Source organism: Mesoplodon densirostris, chromosome 3 (assembly GCF_025265405.1).
Source record: "Mesoplodon densirostris isolate mMesDen1 chromosome 3, mMesDen1 primary haplotype, whole genome shotgun sequence".
NCBI lineage: Eukaryota > Metazoa > Chordata > Mammalia > Artiodactyla > Ziphiidae > Mesoplodon > Mesoplodon densirostris.
Window position 1 is genome coordinate 134396968 of NC_082663.1, and position 22116 is coordinate 134419083.

At 41.8% G+C, this 22116-nt stretch overlaps 1 protein-coding gene across 3 annotated transcripts in view; it reads left to right on the forward strand.

Annotated features, from left to right (window-relative positions):
* Window positions 1-1038: 1038 nt before the first annotated feature.
* The window catches only part of MRPL22 (mitochondrial ribosomal protein L22), a 44289-nt gene continuing 23211 nt past the window's right edge, over window positions 1039-22116 (forward strand). Inside the window, exons 1-2 of one of the 3 annotated variants that reach the window (XM_060093717.1) lie at window positions 1039-1136; window positions 1211-1253. In XM_060093717.1, coding sequence (XP_059949700.1) covers window positions 1109-1136; window positions 1211-1253 — 71 coding nt within the window. In that variant the 5' untranslated portion in view covers window positions 1039-1108. The remainder of the gene's footprint in view (window positions 1137-1210; window positions 1254-22116) is intronic. The other 2 variants (XM_060093716.1, XM_060093718.1) reach the window with 2 other exon arrangements.

A 22116-nucleotide genomic window follows, 5' to 3' on the forward strand; every position in this document is an offset into this window, starting at 1 on the left:
AAAGAGCCAAAATTTCCTTCCAACTCAAACGTCCTAAAATGCTCAGTTTCTGCGCTTACACTCTTCTACTCCGTATTGCTTGTTTGCATTGGATACCAGGAACTCTTGCATATGTAGCAAACGAAACCTGAGCTATCTACGCTAATGAAAAGATATATATAAAGATAGATAGATAGATAGAGATATATAGATATAGATAGATATAGATAGATATATTTACTTATTCGGATGTAGGTAGGAGCACTAACTTTGGAGGCACCCAACCCTAGATTGACCACTGTATTTGCCAGGTATTATCTGAGAGACGTTAACCTATCCTAAATCTTTTTTCTCAATTGAAGACCTGATAATACAGGTCTAGTTGGATTGCTGTGAGGAATACATGAGATTTCGTGAAATGCCTGCTGGCCATATATGGTAGCAAGTGCCTGCTGATTATTAACTCATCTCTTGGAGGTCAACCTGGAGATTAGCATCATACTTTGTATTTGAACTGTTTGTTCTTTATTTTTATTTATTGAAGTATAGTTGATTTGCAATATTAGTTTCAGGTGTATAACATAGTGATTCACAATATTTAAAGAGTATACTCCACTTAAAGTTATTATAAAATATTGGCTATATTTCCTGTGTTGTACAAAATATCCTTGTAGCTTATTCATTTTATACATAGTAGTTTGTATGTTTGTTCTTTAAAAGAGCTTTCACACAATCTCTAGTGATCTTCACAAGCCTGTGCCGTAGGGATACTTAGTTCTTTTAAGAAAACTGAAGCCCTCCCAGGTTAGTTGGCTTGGTTCACGGTCTCTTGTTTTCCTAATCCTTTCAGACCATTTGTGAGGTGAGGCTTCGCAGTTTTTCTGGATCCCGACGAATTTTCGGAAACTCGCTAGTCTTTGACCTTTGTTAAGTAATTCATTCCCAAGCAAGGGTGATCAGACCACACCTTAAGCGCCGTCCGCGTGTTCACGGGTCTCCATGACAACACCTCGCGTGTCAGTTGCGGCTCGGTCTCGCGATAAGAGGGGGGTTAAATCCGGAGAATTGCGCATGCGTTTTGCCCACACGGCCTCTGAACTCGGAGGCTTCCGTAGAGGGCGGGAGGAAGATGGCGGCGGCAATACTGGATCATTTGGGTAAGGATTTCTTGGTGGGTGGAGGAAGGGAGTGAGGTGGGAGTCTGAATTGACGGCGTGTGTTGATATTGCAGGTGCGTTATGGATGCAGAATCTGAGGGGGAAGCTGGCCTTGGGGTAAGTCTTTCGCCTCGGAGTTGGGGAAGGGTCCAAGCCTTAGTCTTACTAGTCTCAGTTACTTAGAGCCTAAGTGCCAGGCTCTGCTTTAGGCTCTGAGGCTAGCGAACGAGACAGCCAGAGTCTCTGCTTTGCCACCCTGTGTTTTCACCGCCGTACTGCATAGCCCTGCGGGTATCAGGATTATCTATGACCCAAGGGACGTAGTAAATGTCTTTTTTGAACACTCTTTTCTAATCTTTTTGGATATGGTTAGATTCTCCCACCCAAACTGGGAGCGTACTTTTCTAGTTATCTCTGTAATTATTTGCTTATGTGGGCAGGGACTGTATTGTAGCCAGGTGCGGTTTACATCGTGCCTGACATTGTGTTAAAATCTTTGTACGCCTTATCTCTTTCTCACAGCATCCTACGTAGTGTAGGTACTGCTCTACCCATTTTTTCAGACAAGGAAATTGAAGCCCTCAAAGTAAAGTAAGTTGCCCAAGGTCCCTCAGTTACAGGAATTTTGAAGCTTTATACTATATTTTTAGAGCATTCTTTGACCTCAGGACAAAGCGTTCTTTAAGGTTAGGGGATGCAGCTGAAGTCAGTACTGGCAAGAGGCTTTCTGTGCTCCCTTCTCATTGTTCTTCTGGAGTACAGCTGTGGCTCTTTGGAGGTTGACAATCTGATTGTAAATTTTCTGATCGATGTATTTGTTAACATTAATTTTGGTTTAGTCCATAGACTTTGGAGACAGATAAGTTGAGTGTGAGTCCACATTTTAACTGCGATTTTGGAAAAGTTACTTATTCTTTCTAAGCTTCAGTTATCTTCTATGATATGAGAGGAAAATTAGTACTACCTCATAGATTTTTAATCAGGATTAAATGAGATAATGCTTATGAAGTGTTTTGTACAGTGCATGGTGTATAATAATCCCGCCCAAAATCTTAGCTGCCATTAGTGTTTTTATCATTATGAACTACTATTGAGTTCCCATTATATCTAGATTCTCGGCTCGAGGGAGGAAGAGGTGGGCTAAAGAAGAAAGTAGGAAGTACTGGCACTTAGGATTTGTCTTCACTGCTTTCGTAGATTATCTTCTATCACTCTGCCCCCAGCCATGCTGATTTACTTACTTTTTCTGAGGATGCTGTGCCTTTACTTGTTTCTTGGTTTTTCATACTTTTCTCTCACTTTCTGTCAGTAACAGCAGTCCTCATTATTCAGACCCCTCTTTAACTGTTTCCCCTTCATGATCTCACTAAAAATGAAAGAAATCAATTTCTCCTTTCCTTTAGTATGTGTTCCTTAAATAATGGCTTCATGTATATGTGTCTGTGTCCTTTGCTACCTTGTGTATCCTGGACAGTTAGGGACACTTCTTGTTTCTTTTTGTAGCTCCAGTATAGGGTCTTGCACAAAGTGAATATTTCGTTGATTTTTGTTGATTTAAATTGTCCCACACTGACTTGTATTGGGAAGCTCTGAGCAAGTAACTAAAGCAGCTTGGCTTCAGTCTTGTCATCTGTGTAATACAAGAGGGTTGGATTTTGCTAGGTAGTCTTGGAGGCTCTTTCTAGTTTTGAAGTTATATAATTTTACAAGTCCCCATTCTGAACTTTCTAGTGGGGAAATGACCACATGAAAACTAAGTAGAAAAGGCATAACTAATGCTTATGATGACCGTGTAAAATTTTAGAGATATCTAAGTCAGTGGTTGGAAACTTAATTACATACCAATTGCCAGACAGGTAAGAGAAATGAATGAACTAGCAGAAGTGGTCTTTGTAAAAAGAGAATGGTAGGGCCTGTGGCAGTCATAGAGTGCATTCCTCCTGTAAAGGCATTGAATTAGATTTTAAAAATGCTGCTGACCAAATAAAACTTTTCTGCAGGCTATATTTGGTAGCAGACTGACAATTTCCAACCTTTGAATTTCAAGTCTCCCATTTTACTGATGCATGCATTTGGGAATTTTTGTGACTTGCTGAAGGTTACATGGCAAACCTAGGATCTAAACAAAAAATTCTCTGGCTTAAAATAGTGCTGTATCATATCCTGGGAGAGACTGAGTCATGAGCCCTGAAGGGGTTTGTCAGAGGAGTCTTTCTGGAAGAGGTGAGTTTGAGTTTAAAGAGTGAAGAGTATATTTTGGTGGTTTAAAAGTTTGAAGGCACTGGTTACTAAGCTGTACATAGGTTAAAATTCTCCACAAGAGAAACCAAGTTGGAAATGTCATGAATCAGCAGTTTGGTGGATAAATGATGAGAACAGTGTGATATATTTGAATAAATACTGGGCTTCAGGTGATAGAGCTGGATTTCAGGTCTCTGTCAGGGACAAGTATTGTGGTCTTGGGCCATTTGCTTAACTTCTGTGAGGCTCAGTTTCCTCATATCAAAAAATGAGGATAATATTTAACTTCAAGGGTGGTTGTGAGAACTAAGAGACTAATACGTAAAATGTCTGTTTTAGCGCCTGGCACTGTGGAGGTGTTTTGACTGGGGATGATATTGCTGTGAAGTTGCTTGAGAGGAATCAGATTTAATGCTGGAACCAATCAGTAGTTACTCAACACTCTTAGATGAAATTACATATTTCATCTATCAGCCCTACTTTTGTAGAACAATTGGCAGGAAGATAAGAAACTGAAATATACATTAGCCTATTCAGTTGAGTCACTCTTAAGAGACTTTTCCAGTGTAAGGGGTAGTAATTATCTCTTGTTTTTATGCATCCATGCTTTCAGTGTTCTGATTGCTATGGCCAGCAGATTTGACAGCCCCGCTGATTTGTGCTCTCTTAAATAGATCTTTACCCTATGATCTGAGGGCTTGTGATTCCTTGCCCTTTAGGACAGTGGTTCTTAAATTTGAGTCACAGACCTCTTTGAGAGTATGACAAAAGCCACAAGAAATGTTCCCAGAAAAATGCATATCCCATTCATAGTTTGGCTTGTAATTTCATAATCCTTAGTATAGGAATCTTTGCACTGGGACATCATAACTAAACAAAAGGACAATAATGATACGCAATAATAAACGTAACTACACAATAATGATTAGTGGTGTAAAGTATGTTGGAAAATGTGTCAGGCAGTGACCCTTGTGTTAATGGGTGAAATATTTTCCTCAATATATTTTGAAAAATTTCAGTCTTGCAGGAAAGTTGAAAGATTACAATGTCATCAGTTGTAAACATAACTCTATAAATATACATGCTTTTTTCCCTGAATCATTTGAAAGTGAATTGTACACGTTATGGTACTTTACTCCTCATCACTTCAGGTTGTATTTCCTAAAAGTGACAACAGTCCCCAAGAACTACAAACTATGATCAAAATGGTATGATTTAATGATCTTTTATTTTTATGTTTTAGTTAAAAGGATTCAAATAGAAATCAAGTGTATTCTGACATTTACTTTTTTTTTTTTTTGAGGGGGGTGGACTGTGCTGTGTGGCTTGCGGGATCTTAGATTCCCGACCAGAAACTGAACCTGTGCTCCCTGCAGTGGAAACATAGAGTCCTAAGCACTGTACCGCCAAGGAATTCCTTGACATTTACTTTTTTTTTTTTTAGTTTATTTTTGGCTGCACTGGGTCTTCGTTGCTGTGCCCGGGCTTTCTCTAGTTGTGGCAAGCAGGGGCTACTCTTTGTTGCGGTGCGCAGGCTTCTCATTGCTGTGGCTTCTCTTGTTGTGGAGCACAGGCTCTAGGCGCGTGGGCTCAGTAGTTGTGGCTTGTGGGCTCTAGAGCACGGCCTCAGTAGTTGTGGCACACGGGCTTAGTTGCTCTGTGGCTTGTGGGATCTTCCTGGACCAGGGATCGAACCTGTGTCCCCTCCATTGGCAGGCAGATTTTTAACCACTGCACCACCAGGCAAGTTCCCTGACATTTACTTTTGAAAAAAGAAAAATTGACCATTATTGAGGCTTGACAATAAGCCCTAAAATGGCCATGCGCTAAAACAAGGAGACCTTATAGATGGACATTTTCAATTCCATAATATTTATGTTTGTTTAGTGAGTCTCTTGTTTATGTGACACTTTATTCCTTTGAAAGCACTCTCAAGACTCTTCTTTCAGTTAGAGTTTGTATCTCCTTCAAGTCTAACTCATGGATATGAAAGGTTTCTGTATTAGTTTCTTAGGGCTGCTGTAAGAAATTACCCCAAACTGGGTGACTTAAAACAAATGAAATTTATTCTCCCACAGTTCTGGAGGCCAGAAATCCAAAATCAAGGTGTCAGTAGGGCTGTACTCCCTCTGGAGGCTATAGGGGAGAATCCATTCCTTGCCTCTTCTGGCTTCTCTCTGTCTTTACCTCACCTTTCCCTCCTTTTTTCTGCTTAAAACTTTTTCTGCATCTTTCTCATTAAGAAAAACAGAATTGCATTTAGGGCCAAACAAGATAATCCAGGATAAGCTCCTCCTCTCAAGATCCCTAACTTAATTACCTCCTTTTCTATAGAATGTATTATTCACAGATTCTGGGAGTAAGGATGTGCACATATCTTTGGGGCCACCATCCCGCCCACTATATTCTCTTTCAAAAGAGGTCTATTGTAGGGCCTCCCTGGTGGCGCAGTGGTTGAGAGTCCGCCTGCCGATGCAGGGGATACGGGTTCGTGCCCCGGTCTGGGAGGATCCCATATGCCGCGGAGCGGCTGGGCCCGTGAGCCATGGCCGCTGGGCCTGCGCATCCGGAGCCTGTGCTCCGCAACGGGAGAGGCCACAACAGTGAGAGGCCCGCATACCGCAAAAAAAAAAAAAAAAAAAAAAAGAGGTCTATTGTATCATCTTCAGGTCTTTTTTTTCAGAAAGATGCCCTGTAAATCACACCTTTACTTTTGCTATGCCTTTAACCTGGAGTGCTCTTTTACCAGGTTTCTGAATGTGGAAGTCCATACTTTGTTCAACACTCAGCTCAAGTCCCAACTCCTTAAAGCCATCCTGATTACCCCAGCCCTCTTGTGACTTCTTCTGACATTTTAAGCCTGTTGCACATTATGGTTAATCCTTTATCTCTCTAACTGAATTTTAAGTCACTTGAGGGCTGGAAATAGGTTTTATGTCTCTTTGCATTCCCATCACCTAGAATAGTACCTGTAGTACCCTATCCTTATTACTTGGTCAGTAAGTGTAAGTTGAACCATCAGTTAGCCTGAACAGATGCAAGTTGTAGTCTGAGAGATTGCCAGAAATGAGATTCAGGTTTTTCCACAACAGTGCCAAGAAGGAACCCTTATGGCAAATTAAGTATAGGTACAGATTTCCAGCTTTATGTAATAGAATAGTTTATATGCTGATTATACAAATTCTTTTAAGTATTCCTTAGGACAAAATGAGGGCTTTAGAAGCTCTATATACCCATGCAGTTAGTTACTCACTAGAATATGACTGTTATTGCTCTGAATGATACAGTAGTGATCTGAAAGATTTAATGCCTTATTTTCACATGATTATTGACACCAGAGGCTTCCACTAGCTTTTCTGAGGGAAGGTGTTAGATCTGTGAACTAGAAAGTTGAACAAGAATATATTTATAAACTTTCTAATTTATTCTCAGATTCTTTTTAAAAATTGTTCTACTGAGAATTGTGACTTTTTAAATTTGTTCTCATCCCCTCTATAGTGGGCCAAACTCCCCAAAGTATATAAGTATAAATAAAAATAAAAACAAATGAATAAATATGTGCTATATCATGCAAAAGAAGAGTAACATGGGGGCAGGGAAGAATGAAACTTTTTTTTTCTTGACATTATTTTATTTTTTACTTTTTTACATATTTATTGGAGTATAATTGCCCCACAATGGTGTGTTAGTTTCTGCTTTATAACAAAGTGAATCAGCTATACATATACATATGTTCCCATACCTCTTCCCTCTTGGGTCTCCCTCCCTCCCACCCTCCCTATCCCACCCCTCCAGGCGGTCACAAAGCACCGAGCTGATCTCCCTGTGCTATGCGGCTAGCCGCTTTGGGGCTGTGCTAGCTTACCCAGAGAGGTTACAGATTGGAGATCTGTCTGATGAATCAAGCCTACAGATATGTTTTGTCTGTATGTTATATTGTGTTTAAAACCTTCTTTTTCAATCAGTGTTTAAAAAGTAGTAGCTTGCTCATGAAAATCTAGGTTTCTAGATTCTATTTTGCATTGCAAAGCATGGCAACAATTTTCTAGAGCAGAAGAGTGTACCACTCTTTAGATGGGATGTATATTCTTCAGTTTTCCTCATTTTCCAACCAGGTGTGAAATTTTTACATAGGTACCTATACCCAGCCCTCTTATTTATATTACCTGGCTGTCCCCTGTATTCTCTAATTCATTCTACAAATATGTATGTAGTGCCTGCTGTGTGCCAGGCTATTCTAGCACTAGGAATTTTGTAGTGAACAAAGAACGTAATCATTGCTCTCATGGAGTGTACAGTCTAGTGAGGGAGGCAAATAATAAGTAAAATACAGAGTATATTAGATAGTGACAACTGCTTAGGAGAAAAGGAGAGCAGAGAATGGGAATAGGAAGTGTGTGTATACAAGAGGGAGGTTGCAGTTTTAATAGGAAAGGCCTCATTAAGATAGCATTTGCGGAGGGCTTCCCTGGTGGCGCAGTGGTTGAGAGTCCGCCTGCCGATGCAGGGGACACGGGTTTGTGCCCCGGTCCGGGAAGATCCCACATGCTGGGGAGTGGCTAGGCCCGTGAGCCATGGCCGCTGAGCCTGCGCGTCTGGAGCCTGTGCTCTGCAACGGGGAGGCCAGAGCAGTGAGAGGCCCGCGTACCGCCAAAAAAAAAAAAAAGATAGCATTTGCGTAAAGATCTGAAAGAAACCAGGGAGCAGGCTGTCAAGGCATGCCAGCATCTGGGTGAACACCATTCTAGAGAGATGGAACATAAGTGCAAAGGCCCTGAGGAGGGAACATACCTAGTATGGTCAAAAGCAGTGAGTGAGGAGGGAAGATCATAGTAGGAGATGAGGTCAGAAGAAGGAATAGGAGATCATGTAGAGCCTTATGGATCATTGTAAGTACTTTGGTTTTTATTCTTAGTGAGATGGGAAACCATTGGTGGGTTTTCAGTATAAGAGTGATATGATCGGGGCCTCCCTGGTGGCGCAAGTGGTTGAGAGTCCGCCTGCCGATGCAGGGGATACGGGTTCGTGCCCCGGTCTGGGAGGATCCCATATGCCGCGGAGCGGCTGGGCCCGTGAGCCATGGCCGCTGAGCCTGCGCGTCCGGAGCCTGCGCGTCCGGAGCCTGTGCTCCGCAACGGGGGAGGCCACAACAGTGAGAGGCCCGCATACCGCAAAAAAAAAAAAAAAAAAAAAAAAAAAAGAGTGATATGATCGGACTTATGTTTATGGGTGGTGGCTCTTTGTGTGTTCAGAACAGACCAGAGTGGGGATGAGGAGCAAGGATAGAAGTAGAGACCATTGGATATTTCAAGTTTGAGATTATGGTGGCTTGGATTAGGGTGGCTGTGAAGGTGGGTGAATTGTTGGATTCTGGCAGTGCATTAACAGCAGCTGACAGGACCTGTTGAATTGGATGTGGGGTGTGAGAAAGAAGGGTGACACCAGGGTTTACGACCTGAGCAGATGGAAGCGTGGAGTCACCATTTGCTGAGATAGGAAGACTTCCAGAGGAGCAAGTTGGGGAGACCATCAAGAGCTCGATTTGGGGCTTGTGAAGTGTGAGGTAGCCGGTAAGCATACAGGTAGAGATGTGAGGACGCAATTGGATATATGAGTTTGGAGTTCATAGAAGGCCTGTGGGTTCGGGAGCCATCAGTGTATGAACAGTATTTAAAGCCATGAGTCTGGTTGACTTCACTATGAGAGTAGATAGAAAGCACAAGAGTCCAAGGATTGATTCCTACCTGAGGCAGCCAACATTTACAGATCAGGTTGAGGAGGACAAAACAAAGGAGACTAGAGAAGTGTCTAGAGAGGTGAGAGGAAAACACAGAGTGTGTAGTGTCCTGGAACTCAAGTAAAGAAAGTGCCTCAAGGAAGAGCAGGTGATATTAAGAGATGTGATATTATGATTTATGACAAATAGGCCAAAATATATTTCTCATGTATATTTTGTCTTTGTCCATGGTTCTGGCTCACAGCTCCCAAAACCCTTGGAACTTCCTGAGCCATAGGGTTATGGGAGCTTCTTTTGTCATCATATTTGTTCTCTTGTCCTCAGTTTATGGCTTCAGAGCCATAAAGTGAAATGGGTGTCTTGTTATTCCTGACATGGCCCCTTTCCACCACAACTGGATTTATGCTAATGAGGTGAATTTGGGGAAGCACCTAAGGATGGGGGTTGGTTGCTAGGGGAACCAACCATGAACAGAGGGGTGGAACTTTTAGTCCCACCACCTCCTGGTTTCCAGGGAGGGAAGAAGGACTGGAGCTTGAATCAGTTACCAAAGGCCAATGAGTTAGTTAATCCTGCCTATGTAATGCAGCCTCCATAAAAAGCCAAAAGGAGGGGGTTCAGAGAGCTTCTGAGTGGGGAACCAGAATGTTGCTACGTCACTGTGCTGGGCCCCAAGTTTCACGAAGACAGAAGCTCCTTTGTTTGGGACTTTGCCCTATGTATCTCCTCATTTGGCTTTTGATTCATATCTTTTACTGTTTTTCATAAAAAATCAGTAATCTAGTGAGTAAATGGGTTTCCTGAATTTTGTGAGCTGGTGAAGCAAATTAATCAAACCCAAGAAGGGCATCATGAGAACCTCTTGATTTATAGCCAGTTGGTCAGAAGCACAGGTAACAACCTGAGCTTGTAATTGGCATCTGAAGTGGAGGGTGGTCTTGTGGGACAGAGCCCTTAATGTGATGCTGTCCCTAGGTAGAGAGTGTCAGAATTGAATTTAATTGTAGGACACCCAGCTGGTGTCAGAGCGTTGCTTAGTGGTGGTGTGAGGAACCACCCTCCAACACTGGAATTGTTGGGTAGTCAGAGAGCCCTTTTACCAGGGATACTTAGATCATTCTCAGATGAGGACTGAGAATTGTCCACTGGATTTTACAAGACAGATATCTTCGATGACCTTGATAAAGCAGTTTTGATGGAATGATGGGAGAGGGTTAAGGATGAATGGGAGGGCTGGAATTAGAGACAGGGAGTTGAGGTAACTCAATCAAGGAATTTTGCAGGAGTAGCTAGAGGGAGTTGGTCAGGGGACAGTTAAGTTGGGAGATATTAGAGTATATTTGTTTGCTGATGGTAGTGTTCCAATAGAGAAGAAAAATTGATGATTTAAAGGGGGAAGAAAGAATTGCCGAAGCAGTGCCCTTGAGTAGATGGGAAGAAATGGGATCTAGGGAGCAAGGGATGAGATTGGTCCTGATTAGGGCATAGACTTGCATTCATAGTAACAAGTGAAGATAGTAAGTGTGTATGGCTATGGATGCTGGTGGGTATATAGATTAGGTGGTGGGAGCTTGTGGAAGTTCTCTTCTTCTTTTTTTAAAGCAACAATTAATTAATTAATTAAATTTATTTAGTTGCACTGGGTCTTAGTTGCGGCAGGCGGGCTTCTTAGTTGTGGCTCACCTGCTTCTTAGTTGTGGCCGGCAGGCTCCTTAGTTGCAGCTCACGGGCTCCTTAGTAGCAGCTTGCCAGCTCCTTAGTGGTGGCATGCATGTGGGATCTAGTTCCCTGACCAGGAATTGAACCCCAGCCCCCTGCATTGGGAGCTCAGAGTCTTAACTGAGGGAAGTCCCCTGGAAGTTCTCTTTTGATTGTTCAATTTTCTCAGCGAATAAGCACAATTTTCAGCTGAGACTGAGGATGAGGGAGGAGATATGGGAGGTTTAACTAGCAAGGAAGAGGTAGGAAGTTTGTCTACAGGGGCTAGGAGAGTAAATGGACTAGAGAAATACAGTAGGAATGCCAGGCAGCCTTAAGGGCCCACTTATTCTTATGAATAAGAATGTAAAATTTAGGCATTCAGTCATTATTGCTTTACACAGTGAGAAAATCTGACTTACTAACCATCCACATGTGTATGGCATGATAACTGGAACCTTTTGGAACAGAAAGGTCATGCTCCCTAGTCTGCAAAAACTAGCACTGTCGTTTTGTTTTTGTTTGTTTGTTTGTTTTAATGCTGCTTTAGCTAATAGTGACTTCCAATTGGGAGCAGTTTTGCCTCTCACCTCCCTCCAGGAGACATTTGGCAACATTTGGAGGCGCTGCAAGATTGTCGCAAGGCAGGGGGTGCTGCTGGCATCTAGTAGGTGGAGGTGAGGGATGCCACTAAGCATCCTTATGACAAAGGAGAGCCCTCACAACAAAGAGTGACCTGCTTAAAATGTCAGTAATGCCGAGGTCGAAAAACTCTGAACTTACCATGGTCCATAGTTGCTGGGATTTCACTTTTTTTGTTTGCTAAATTCTTGTTGCCTTGTTTGATTGTCCTTGACTTTCACAAAGTACTAAAATTATACTGAGTTATGAGAATATACATATCACTTCAGCTTTTTATTTTAGATTTTAATGGAGGCAAGAGGGAGGATGTTCTTTTATTCAGCCTCAAGTGTGGGATTAATGTTATCTGAAGTAAATTTGGAACAAAGCACTTTTTCCTTGATGCATCTAATAACATGAGTTTCTTAAGATTGAGCCAGAGGCCAGTATTATCTTCACTTGGGACTTGAGTATACCTTGTACTAAATTTCAAAGTAAACTTTGAGTAACAAAGAGGAAGTATTCTGTCAAATTGTGACATGAGAAAGTTTCAGATACTCTGTCTTATCCGAGTTAACTCTTAATCCTAAAATTTGGCTGGTATCTGCTACTCTTCAATGCCTAATGACTATGGGCAGGATTTGAAACGTGGTACTTAAACTTAATCCTCAAGTATTGGTAGATAGAAAACACCAGAATCATGAGAGAAGGGAAATTCATATGCTAGTTCCAGCATACCATTCACTTTCTGCTTGAGCTCAGGCAATCTCACCGTACTGTGGGAACCTGTGTGTGTTTCATGTACAAGCGCTCTGGAGTGGTGGTTCATGCCTACCTTCCTTCACCCAGTTTACGGAGATGCAGTGAAGTTAAAGGGATTTGGGTTTCCTAGTAAATGAAAGGGTATAGTAAATACCAGTAGTGATATTTGAGTTTCAAAATGATAAAAGTTGATCCTGGTTGCCTTTTGGGTTTCTTTTTGTTTTTCGTTTTTTTTTTTTTTAAGATTTTAATTTATTTTCATTCTTTAGAATGCTAGCAGTAAGCTAGCTAGAGCTCTAGGCAGAGTTAAAATCTAATATTTGTTGGAAGAAATTTTACAGAAGAAAATGGATTCTAGCAATAAACCATGCTATCATTTGTTAATTCCAACTTCCTTTTCTTTATAAATTTATTTATTTATGGCCGCATTGGGTCTTCATTGCTGCCCACGGCTTTCTCTAGTTGTGGTGAGCAGGGCTACTCTTCGTTGCGGTGCGCAGGCTTCTCATTGCGGTGGCTTCTCTTGTGGCGCGTGGGCTCTAGGTGTGTGGGCTTCAGTAGCTGTGGCACATGGGCTGAGTAGCTGTGGCTCGCGGGCTCTAGAGCGCATTCTCTAGTAGTTGTGGTGCACGGGCTCCATGGCATGTGGGATCTTCCTGGACCAGAGCTCGAACTCGTGTCCCCTGCATTGGCAGGAGGATTCTTTTTTTTTAAAAAATTAATTAATTATTTTAACATCTTTATTGGAGTATAATTGCTTTACAATGGTGTGTTAGTTTCTGCTTTATAACAAAGTGAATCAGTTATACATATACATATATCCCCATATCTCCTCCCTCTTGCGTCTCCCTCCCACCCTCCCCATCCCACCCCTCTAGGTGATCACAAAGCACCGAGCTGATCTCCCTGTGCTCTGTGGCTGCTTCCCACTAGCTATCTGTTTTACATTTGGTAGTGTATATATGTCCATGCCACTCTCTCACTTCGTCCCAGCTTACCCTTCCCCATCGTCATGTCCTCATGTCCATTCTCTATGTCTGCGTCTTTATTCCTGTCCTGCCCCTAGGTTCTTCAGAACCTTTTTTTTTTTTGCGTTACGCGGGCCTCTCACTGTTGCGGCCTCTCCCGTTGCGGAGCACAGGCTCCGGACGCGCAGGCTCAGCAGCCATGGCTCACGGGCCCAGCCGCTCCGCGGCATGTGGGATCCTACCCAACTGGGGCACAAACCCGTGTCTCCTGCATCGGCAGGCGGACTCTCAACCACTGTGCCACCAGGGAAGCCCACATGACTCTTTTTGAATTATGGTTTTCTCAGGGTATATGCCCAGTAGTGGGATTGCTGGGTCGTATGGTAGCTCTGTTTTTAGTTTTTTAAGGAACCTCCATACTGTTCTCCATAGTGGCTGTATCAATTTACATTCCCACCAACAGTGCAAGAGGGTTCCCTTTTCTCCACACCCTCTCCAGCATTTATTGTTTGTAGATTTTTTGATGATGGGGCAGGCTGATTCTTAACCACTGTGTCACCAGGGAAGTCCCCCAACTTCCTTTTCTTGAATTTGTTTTCTTTAGTGACTCTTCACAGGCTTTCTTACATAAAGTGGTATCATAAAAGCCTTAAGTTTTGGGAATTCCCGGGTGGTCCAGTGGTTAGGACTCAGTGATTTCACTGCCGTGGCCTGGGTTCAACCCCTGGTCAGGGAGCTAAGATCCTGCAAGACGAGTGGCATGGCAAAAAAAAAAAAGAGCCTTAAATTTTGAATTAATTTTATTTTCAATTGTACTTTATGAGCGCTTCGTTTCCTGCTTTAACTTAGTGTTATTCCAATAGTTGGCCAGGAGAGGGCGCATACAACTTTTTGATTTAGTACACTTATGAATTAAAGACCCCGTTTGTAATCATATTTTACTTTGATTTGATTACAGTTGTTTAGTATTTGGTTGATAATTCATTTTATGAAGCATTTGAGCCCTGAAAGTATTGTAGGCATTCAAAAAGCTTTGTCATTATTAATTCATAATGTGTTTAATTTATTAGCCATTATATTTAATTCACTGAATGTGTATTGAGGATTTGAGGAGTATCAAAAACTATGCTAGATATGGGGGATATAGAAGGCATGGGTCTCACCCTCAAGCAGTCTTTCAGACTGTTTAGTATATTAGTGGTTTCACTGAAGAGTTAAATAGAAGCCAAAGCATTCATATTTCTGTAATCCTGCTGTCATCCATGAGATGAAAGAAGAATTAAGGTTTGGAGAGACCCTGGAGATGAAGTACACCAATTCCTCTTCTCATAGATAAAGAAATTGACAAACTTAGTGCACCCACGAATTACAACTTCATAGAAACAAATGATCATGATTATAAACATGAGAAGAAGGTTTGAAATTGTGTAATATGAAGTTTACACAACTCAAACAGTTCAAACTGTTTATTTTTTTTTGAGAACAGGAGACATGAACTGTTCAGAGGGCCTAATTTAAAGTTAATACTAGCTACCAGTGTTTATCTTGTGCTAGACTTTGTAGGGTGTTGTTTGTTAATTATTTATATACCACCAACAGAATGAAGTAGGTATTCTTCTCATTCTAAAAGTAATAATCTCAAATTTATTGAGCCCTATTATGTGTCAGGTTAAGTATTTTACTTAAAGTATCTCATTTGAGCTCCTTAAGAAGCCTATGTGGGGGGCTTCCCTGGTAGTCCAGTGGTTAAGACTGTGCTTCTACTGCAGGGGCGTGGGTTCTATCCCTGGTTGGGGAACTAAGATACCGCATACCTTGCGGTGTGGCCAAAAAAAAAAAGAAGAAGCCTATGAGGTAATTACAAATATTACTTCATTTACTGGTGAGAAAACTGAGGTCTAGAAAGTTATGTGACTTCCCCAAGGCCATTCATCTAGTATTAGAGTTAGGATTTAGACCCAGGTCTAGTTGACTCTGTAGTCTCTGCCCTCATCACCTGGCTTATAGTTTTATTAGAAAATTCTGTCCTCTTACATCATATGTTCTGGTTTTGTGCTTTTCAGTTAAAATAGTGCAAGCTAAATGTGGATGGCAAAAGTACAGATTTTGTTAGGTATTTTGATGGCACTGATCAGTGAACTTGAGGTAGAGTAGGAGAAGTGAGCCACTAGAAGAATAGATTTTTAAAATTCTTTAGCCTGAATGGTTTGAGGACTAAAAAAAAAGACTGCCAAGTATATAATCTAATTGCATATATTGTGTGAGAATCTGCCAATATACAACAACTTTGAATATGTAAGTCTGGGTTAAATATTTACTCAGTATGTATGTGCCAGATATTGTCTTTGGTGCTAAAATACAAAGGATGTCATGCTTGCCCTCCAGATGCTCAAATCAATACACTTACTACAGGAACTCATTCTTCTGCAGCCACCTTACAGTTCAGGAGTAGTACAACTCATTGCTCTACGGCTGGCAAGAACAAAGTACTAAGGCAATGGGGGGATTGGTTGTCTTGGAGAAGGGATCAGGTTCACATTGAGGTGAGACTTGAGCTGGGACTTAAAACAGGACAAGCATTTCATTTAGGAGATAATAAGGGAGGAGAAAACAACATGAGCAAACGTGTAAAGATACGAAAGAATGTGGCTTGTTCAGGGAACAATGAATGTTTGTGTGGTTAGGTTTTAAGGTGAATAAGCTGAGATGGCCAGGCTGGTGTTAGATTGTGGAAGGCCTTCTGTGTCTTGTTAAGGAGTTTAGACTATATTCTGAGCAGTAGGGAAACACCAGAGTTTGTTGTTATTTGGCTATATCCAGATGTAAACAAAAGTAGACAGTATGATGAAGCCTCATGAACCCATCACCCAACTCCAACAATTATTAACTCATAGCCTATCTTGTTTTCTTGTTTTATCTAGAGCCCCTGCTCTTCCCCATCATATTTTGAAACAAATCCCAGATAGTATAGTATTTCATCCATAAATATTTCACCATGTATATTATTAAAAAATATCAAATGTCCAGTTAATGTTCAAATTTCCAATGGTTAAATAACTTCTGTACTTTTAAGATTATAGTAGTCCACACTTAAAGAAGTCTTTTTAACATTTCTTATTTCTTGTAAGGTCAGTTTAGTAGTGAGGAACACTTTTAAGCTTTTGCTTGTCTGGAAGACTGTCTTTCTCCTTCAATTCTGAATAACTTTGCAGGTAGAGTATTCTTGGTTGGAAGTTTTTTTTCTTTCAGCACTTTGAATGTTTTATGCCACTCCCTTCTGGCCTGCAAAATTTGTGCTGAAAAATCTGTGGATAGGCTCATGGGGGTTCCCTTGTATGTAACAAGACTTTCTGTTTGGTTTTTTTTTGCTGCTTTTAATATTCTTTGTCTAACTTTTGACATTTTAATTATAATGTGTCTTGGTGTGGGTCTCTTTGGGTTCATCTTACTTGGAACTTTCTGGGCTTCCTAGATCTGAATGTCTGTTTCCTTCCCCAAGTTAGGGAAGTTTTCGGCCATTATTTCTTTTTCCCTCTTTTTTTTTTTTTTTTAAGAGGAGTTTTTGTAAAAAAAAATAGGTCTTGGGCCTCCCTGGTGGCGCAAGTGGTTGAGAGTCCGCCTGCCGATGCAGGGGATACGGGTTCGTGCCCCGGTCTGGGAGGATCCCATATGCCGCGGAGCGGCTGGGCCCGTGAGCCATGGCCGCTGAGCCTGCGCGTCCGGAGCCTGCGCGTCCGGAGCCTGTGCTCCGCGACGGGGGAGACCACAACAGTGAGAGGCCCGCATACCGCAAAAAAAAAAAAAAAAAAAAAAAAATAGGTCTTTATTAGAGTATAATTGCTTCACAATACTGTGTTAGTTTCTGTTGTACATCAAAGTGAATCAGCCATATGCATACATATGTCCCCATATCCCCTCCCTCTTGAGCCTCCCTCCCATCCTCCCTATCCCACCCCTCTAGGTCATTGCAAAGCACTGAGCTGATCTCCCTGTGCTTTGCTGCTGCTTCCCACTAGCTAACTATTTTACATTTGGTAGTGTATATATGTCCATGCTACTCTCACTTCACCCCAGCTTCCCCCTCCCACCCCATGTCCTCAAGTCCATTCTTAAGAGGAGTTTTAATGGTAGAGCAGAGGGATAGTAATTTATTTATTTACTTATTTATTTATTTTGGCCATGCGGGATCTTAGTTCCCTGACCAGGGATCGAACTCTGGCCCTTGGCAGTGATAGCACGGAGTCCCAACCACTGGACCAAAAGGGAATTCCCCAGCCATTATTTCTTCAAGTAAGATTTCTGCCCTTTTCTTTCTCTTTCTGGAAGCCCTGTAATGCAAATGTTAGTCTGTTTGATATTGCCCCATAAGTCTCTTAAGCTATAGTCAAATTTTTTCATTCTTTTTCTTTTTGCTGCTCTGCTTGGGTGAGCTCCACTGCCTTTTTTTCAAGTTGACTGATTCTTTCTTCTGCTTTATCCAGTCTGCTGTTGAACACTTCTAGTGTATTTTTCAGTTTAGTTATTATATTCTTAAGCTCTGTGACTTCTGTTTGGTATTTTCTTATATTTTTCATCTCTTCGTTGAAGATTTCGCTGTGTTCATCCATTTGTCTTCCCAGTTCGGTGAGCATCTTTATGACCATTACTTTGAACTCTTTATCAGGTAAATTACTTATCTCTGTTTCATTAAGATATTTTTCTGAGGTTTTATCTTGTTAACTGAATTGGAACATATTCCTCTGTTTCTTTATTTTGCTTGACTCTCTGTGTTGGTTTCTATACAGTAGAAGAAACAACCACTTCTCCCAGTCTTGAAGGAGTGGCCTCATGTAAGAGATAAAACTTTTTATTCAACCCTGCCCCAGCTTTTGGTCATCTCTCAAACTTTTGTGCTTGTCCAAGCATCCTGTTATGTTATTAGTAGCTCCCAGTAGTTGAGGATGTGCCAAGAATAGACAGTGTCCCAAAGAGGAGGATTTCAGCACTTAGATTCAGTCGGACTGGAAGCTAGACCCTCAGGCAGCAGCTTTATAAGTATGCAGATATATTCAGTTCTGGGGGGCCACAAATGTAAGCCCTGCTGGCCCCCAGAGCCACATGATCTGTCCCCTGGGCAGCAGTTGCAAAAATCAGGATACACTGTCCAGATGAGTGTATAAGCTTCTTTTTTGGGAGATACTGGTGAGCTGGAGCAAGGCAGAGAAAGAGCACCAAGATGGTGTCTACAGCCTGCATTGTTGAGAGCAGCTCCATAGGCCACCAAATGTGTGCCAGACTTGAGGCCTGCCACTCAGTCAAAAGCTCCTGGACAGGCAGAGTGGCCTCCTTCACAGAAAGAATGGGGAGTGTGCCTTGGTCTGCTGTCTGCACAGTCTCCTGAGGATGGTAGCCTGCCAAGAACCATCCCTCCCTAATTGCCACAGTCCCATGAGACCCCAGAACACAAGCCCCTTTGGCCATCAGGGACAGGTGATGGGCATCCTCTGGATGTCAGCCGCAGATACTGCACCAGCCGTGTATAAAGGATTATACAGTCAGTCCCTCCATATGTTGTTTAATTAGAAGCCTGCCCCCAGGCCACAGTCGTGATGATTAGCTAATAGGCCTCCTTCACAGAAAGACAGACCTCAAAGGTCTATTGCCTCTTGCTGTGCCCTGGGGATGGCAGCTGTTTAGGAACTCTTTCTCTGTTGGTTACAGTCCTAGGGGGCCCACAAGCATAAGCCCTACTGGTCACCAGAGTCAGGCGATGTAGAAGTGTCCCCTAGGAGCAGTCATAAAAATCATGGTGTCAAACAGGGTTATGAACTCTTTTCTGGGTGACACCTATTATTACAGTCCCATGTGACCAGGAGCGCAAGCTCCCCTGACCTCCAGAGCCAGGCAATAAAGAGTTACCGCCTAGGGACTTCTTCCCTGGTGGCGCAGTGGTTAAGAATCTGCCTGCCAATGCAGGGAACACGGCAAAGGGAGAGGGCAAAGATGGCGTCCACGAGTCTCCATCCCCGTACAGTGAGTGTTCCAGCAGGCTCCTAAATGTGTGTGTTAAATTGGATACCTGATCCACAGGCTGAGGTGTTTTTTTGTTTGTTTGTTTGCTTTGGGCCGTGCCACATGGCTTGTGGGATCTTAGCTCCCCGACCAGGGATTGAACCTGGGCCCTCAGCAGTGAGAGTGTGGAGTCCTAACCACTAGACTGCCAGGGAAGTCCCCAGGCTGAGGTTTTTTTTTTCTTTTTTTAAAATATTTATTTATTTATTTGGTTGCACAGGGTCTTAGCTGTGGCAGGCGGGCTCTTTAGTTGCTCCTTGTGGGCTCCTTAGTTGTGGCTCACTAGCTCCTTGTTGCAGCACGTGGGCTCCTTAGTTGTGGCTGCTGGGCTCCTTAATTGCGGCTCCAGGGCTCCTTAGTTGTGGCTTGCCAGCTCCTTAGTTGTGGCGCACGGGTTCCTTAGTTGTGGCATGTGAACTCTTAGTTGTGGCACACATGTGTGGTCTAGTTCCCTGACCAGGTATTGAACCCAGGCCCCCTGCATTGGGAGCGTGGAGTCTTACCCACTGTGCCACCAGGGAAGTCCCCCTAGCCTGAGGTTTTACTGTAAGCAGGTGAGCCTCCTTTACTTTATGTATGGGTGCAATCAGCTGCCCCTGAGCTGGGCATTGGGGCAGGTGAGTTTCTGAGCATGACTCTTTAAGAGGTGTTTCTCTGATTGTCTCCATCTTGTGGGTCTCAGGCCATGAGCTCAATTGGTTTTCAAAATTAGGTGTTTTGGGGGTTCATCTGAAGTGCGTGTCTTAAAAGTTGCATTTCCTGATGTGGGGTTTGAACCCTTTGTTTCTCAGGGAGAAGCTCTGGGTTTTGAGTTCCCTCCCAGGTGTGGGTTGCCATACTGGGGGTGGGGTTTATGACAGGATTGTGAGCCAACCTTTCCTACCTGCTTTTATGTCATTTTCTTCTTGTTTGCCTGATACGTAGTTGTTACCCAGCTAGCCTTTAGTTTTTTTAAAGAGGAAGTTGTTCCACATGTAGCTGTAGACTCAGTGTGTCTGTAGGAGGATGTGAGTTCAGGAGATTAAACAGTATGCTGCTGAATAACCAGTGGGTCAAAGAAGAAATAAAAAAGTACCTTGAGGAAAATGAAAATGGAAATGTAACATAGCAGAATTTATGCAGTGCAGCAAGAGCAGTTCTAAGAGGGAAGTTCACAGCAATAAATGTCTACCTCAAGAAATAAGAAAAGTCTGAAGAAACAGCCTAACTGTACACCTTGAGGAACTAGAAGAAGAAATGAAGTCCAAGGTTAGTAGAAGGAAGGAAATAACAAAGGTTAGAGCAGAAATAAATGAACTAGAGACTAAAAACACAATAGAAAAGATCAATAAAACTAAGAGCTGATTCTTTGAAAAGATTAAAAAAAGAAAAGAAACCCCAAACCTGACAAACCTTTAGCTAGACTCAACAAGAAAACAGAGAGAGGACTCTAATAAATAAAATCAGAAATGAAAGAGGAGTGTGACAGTGATACCACAGAAATACAAAGGATCTTAAGAGACTACTACGAATAATTATATGCCAACAGATTGGACAACCTAGAAGAAATGGAGAAATTCCTAGAAACATATAACTTACTAAGACTGAATCATGATGAAATAGAAAATCTGAGCAGACTGATCACTAGCAAGGAGATTGAATGAATAATTAAAAGCCATCTAACAAACAAAAGTCCAGGACCAGATGGCTTCCCTGGTGAATTCTACCAAACATTAAAAGAAGAATTAAAATCAGTCTTTCTCAAACTCTCCCCAAAGATAGAAGAGGGTAGAATTCTTCCAAACATACTTTATGAGGCCAGCATTTTCCTGATACCAAAACCAGACAAGGGTGCCACACACAAAAAGTTACAGGCAGTATCCCTGATGAGCATGTATGCAAAATCCTCAACAAATTCTTAGCAAACTGAATTCACCAATACATTAAAAGAATCATACATCGTGATCAAGTGGGCTGTATTCCAAAAATGTAAGGATGGTTCAACATCTGCAAACCAGTCAGTGCAATTCACCACGTTAACACAATGAAGGATAAAAATCATATGATCGTCTCAATATTGACATGCAGGAAAAGCATTTGACAAAATTCAACATCCATTTTTGATAAAAACTCTCAACAAAGCAGGTATTGAGTGAACATACCTCAACATAATAAAGGCCATATATGACAAGTCCACAGCTAACATCATACTCAATGGTGAAAGGCTGAAAACGTTTCCTCTAAGGTCAGGAACAAAGATGACGATGTACACTCTCGCCACTTTTATTCAACATGGTATTGGAAGTTCTAGCTGCAGAAATTAGACAAGAAAAAGAGATAAAAGGTATCCAGATTGGAAAGGAAGAAGTAAAACTATCACTATTTACAGATGACATGATAAGAAAACCCTAAAGACTCCAAAAAACTATTAAAACTAATAAACAAATTCAGTAAAGTTGTGAGATACAAAATCAAACAAAAATCTTTTGTTTCTTTATACTAATAATGAACTGTCAGATAGGTAAATTAATCAAATAACCCATTTACAGTTGCATCAAAAAGAATAGAATACCTAGGAATACATTTAACCAAGGAGATGAAAGACTTGTATATTAAAAACTACAAGACATTAATGAAAGAAATTGAAGAAGATAGAAATAAATACAAAGATATTTTGTGTTCATGGATTGGAAGAATTAGTATTGTTAAAATGACCATACCACTCAAAGCAATCTACAGATTCAGTGCAATTCCTATGAAAATGTCAATGGCATTTTTCACAGAAATGGAACAGTGTTTTGTGTTTTTTTAATTTTATTTATTTATTTATTTATTGGCTGCGTTGGGTCTTCATTGCAGTGCACGGGCTTCTCGTTACAGTGGCTTCTCTTGTTGCAGAGCACAGGCTCTAGGTGCATGGGCT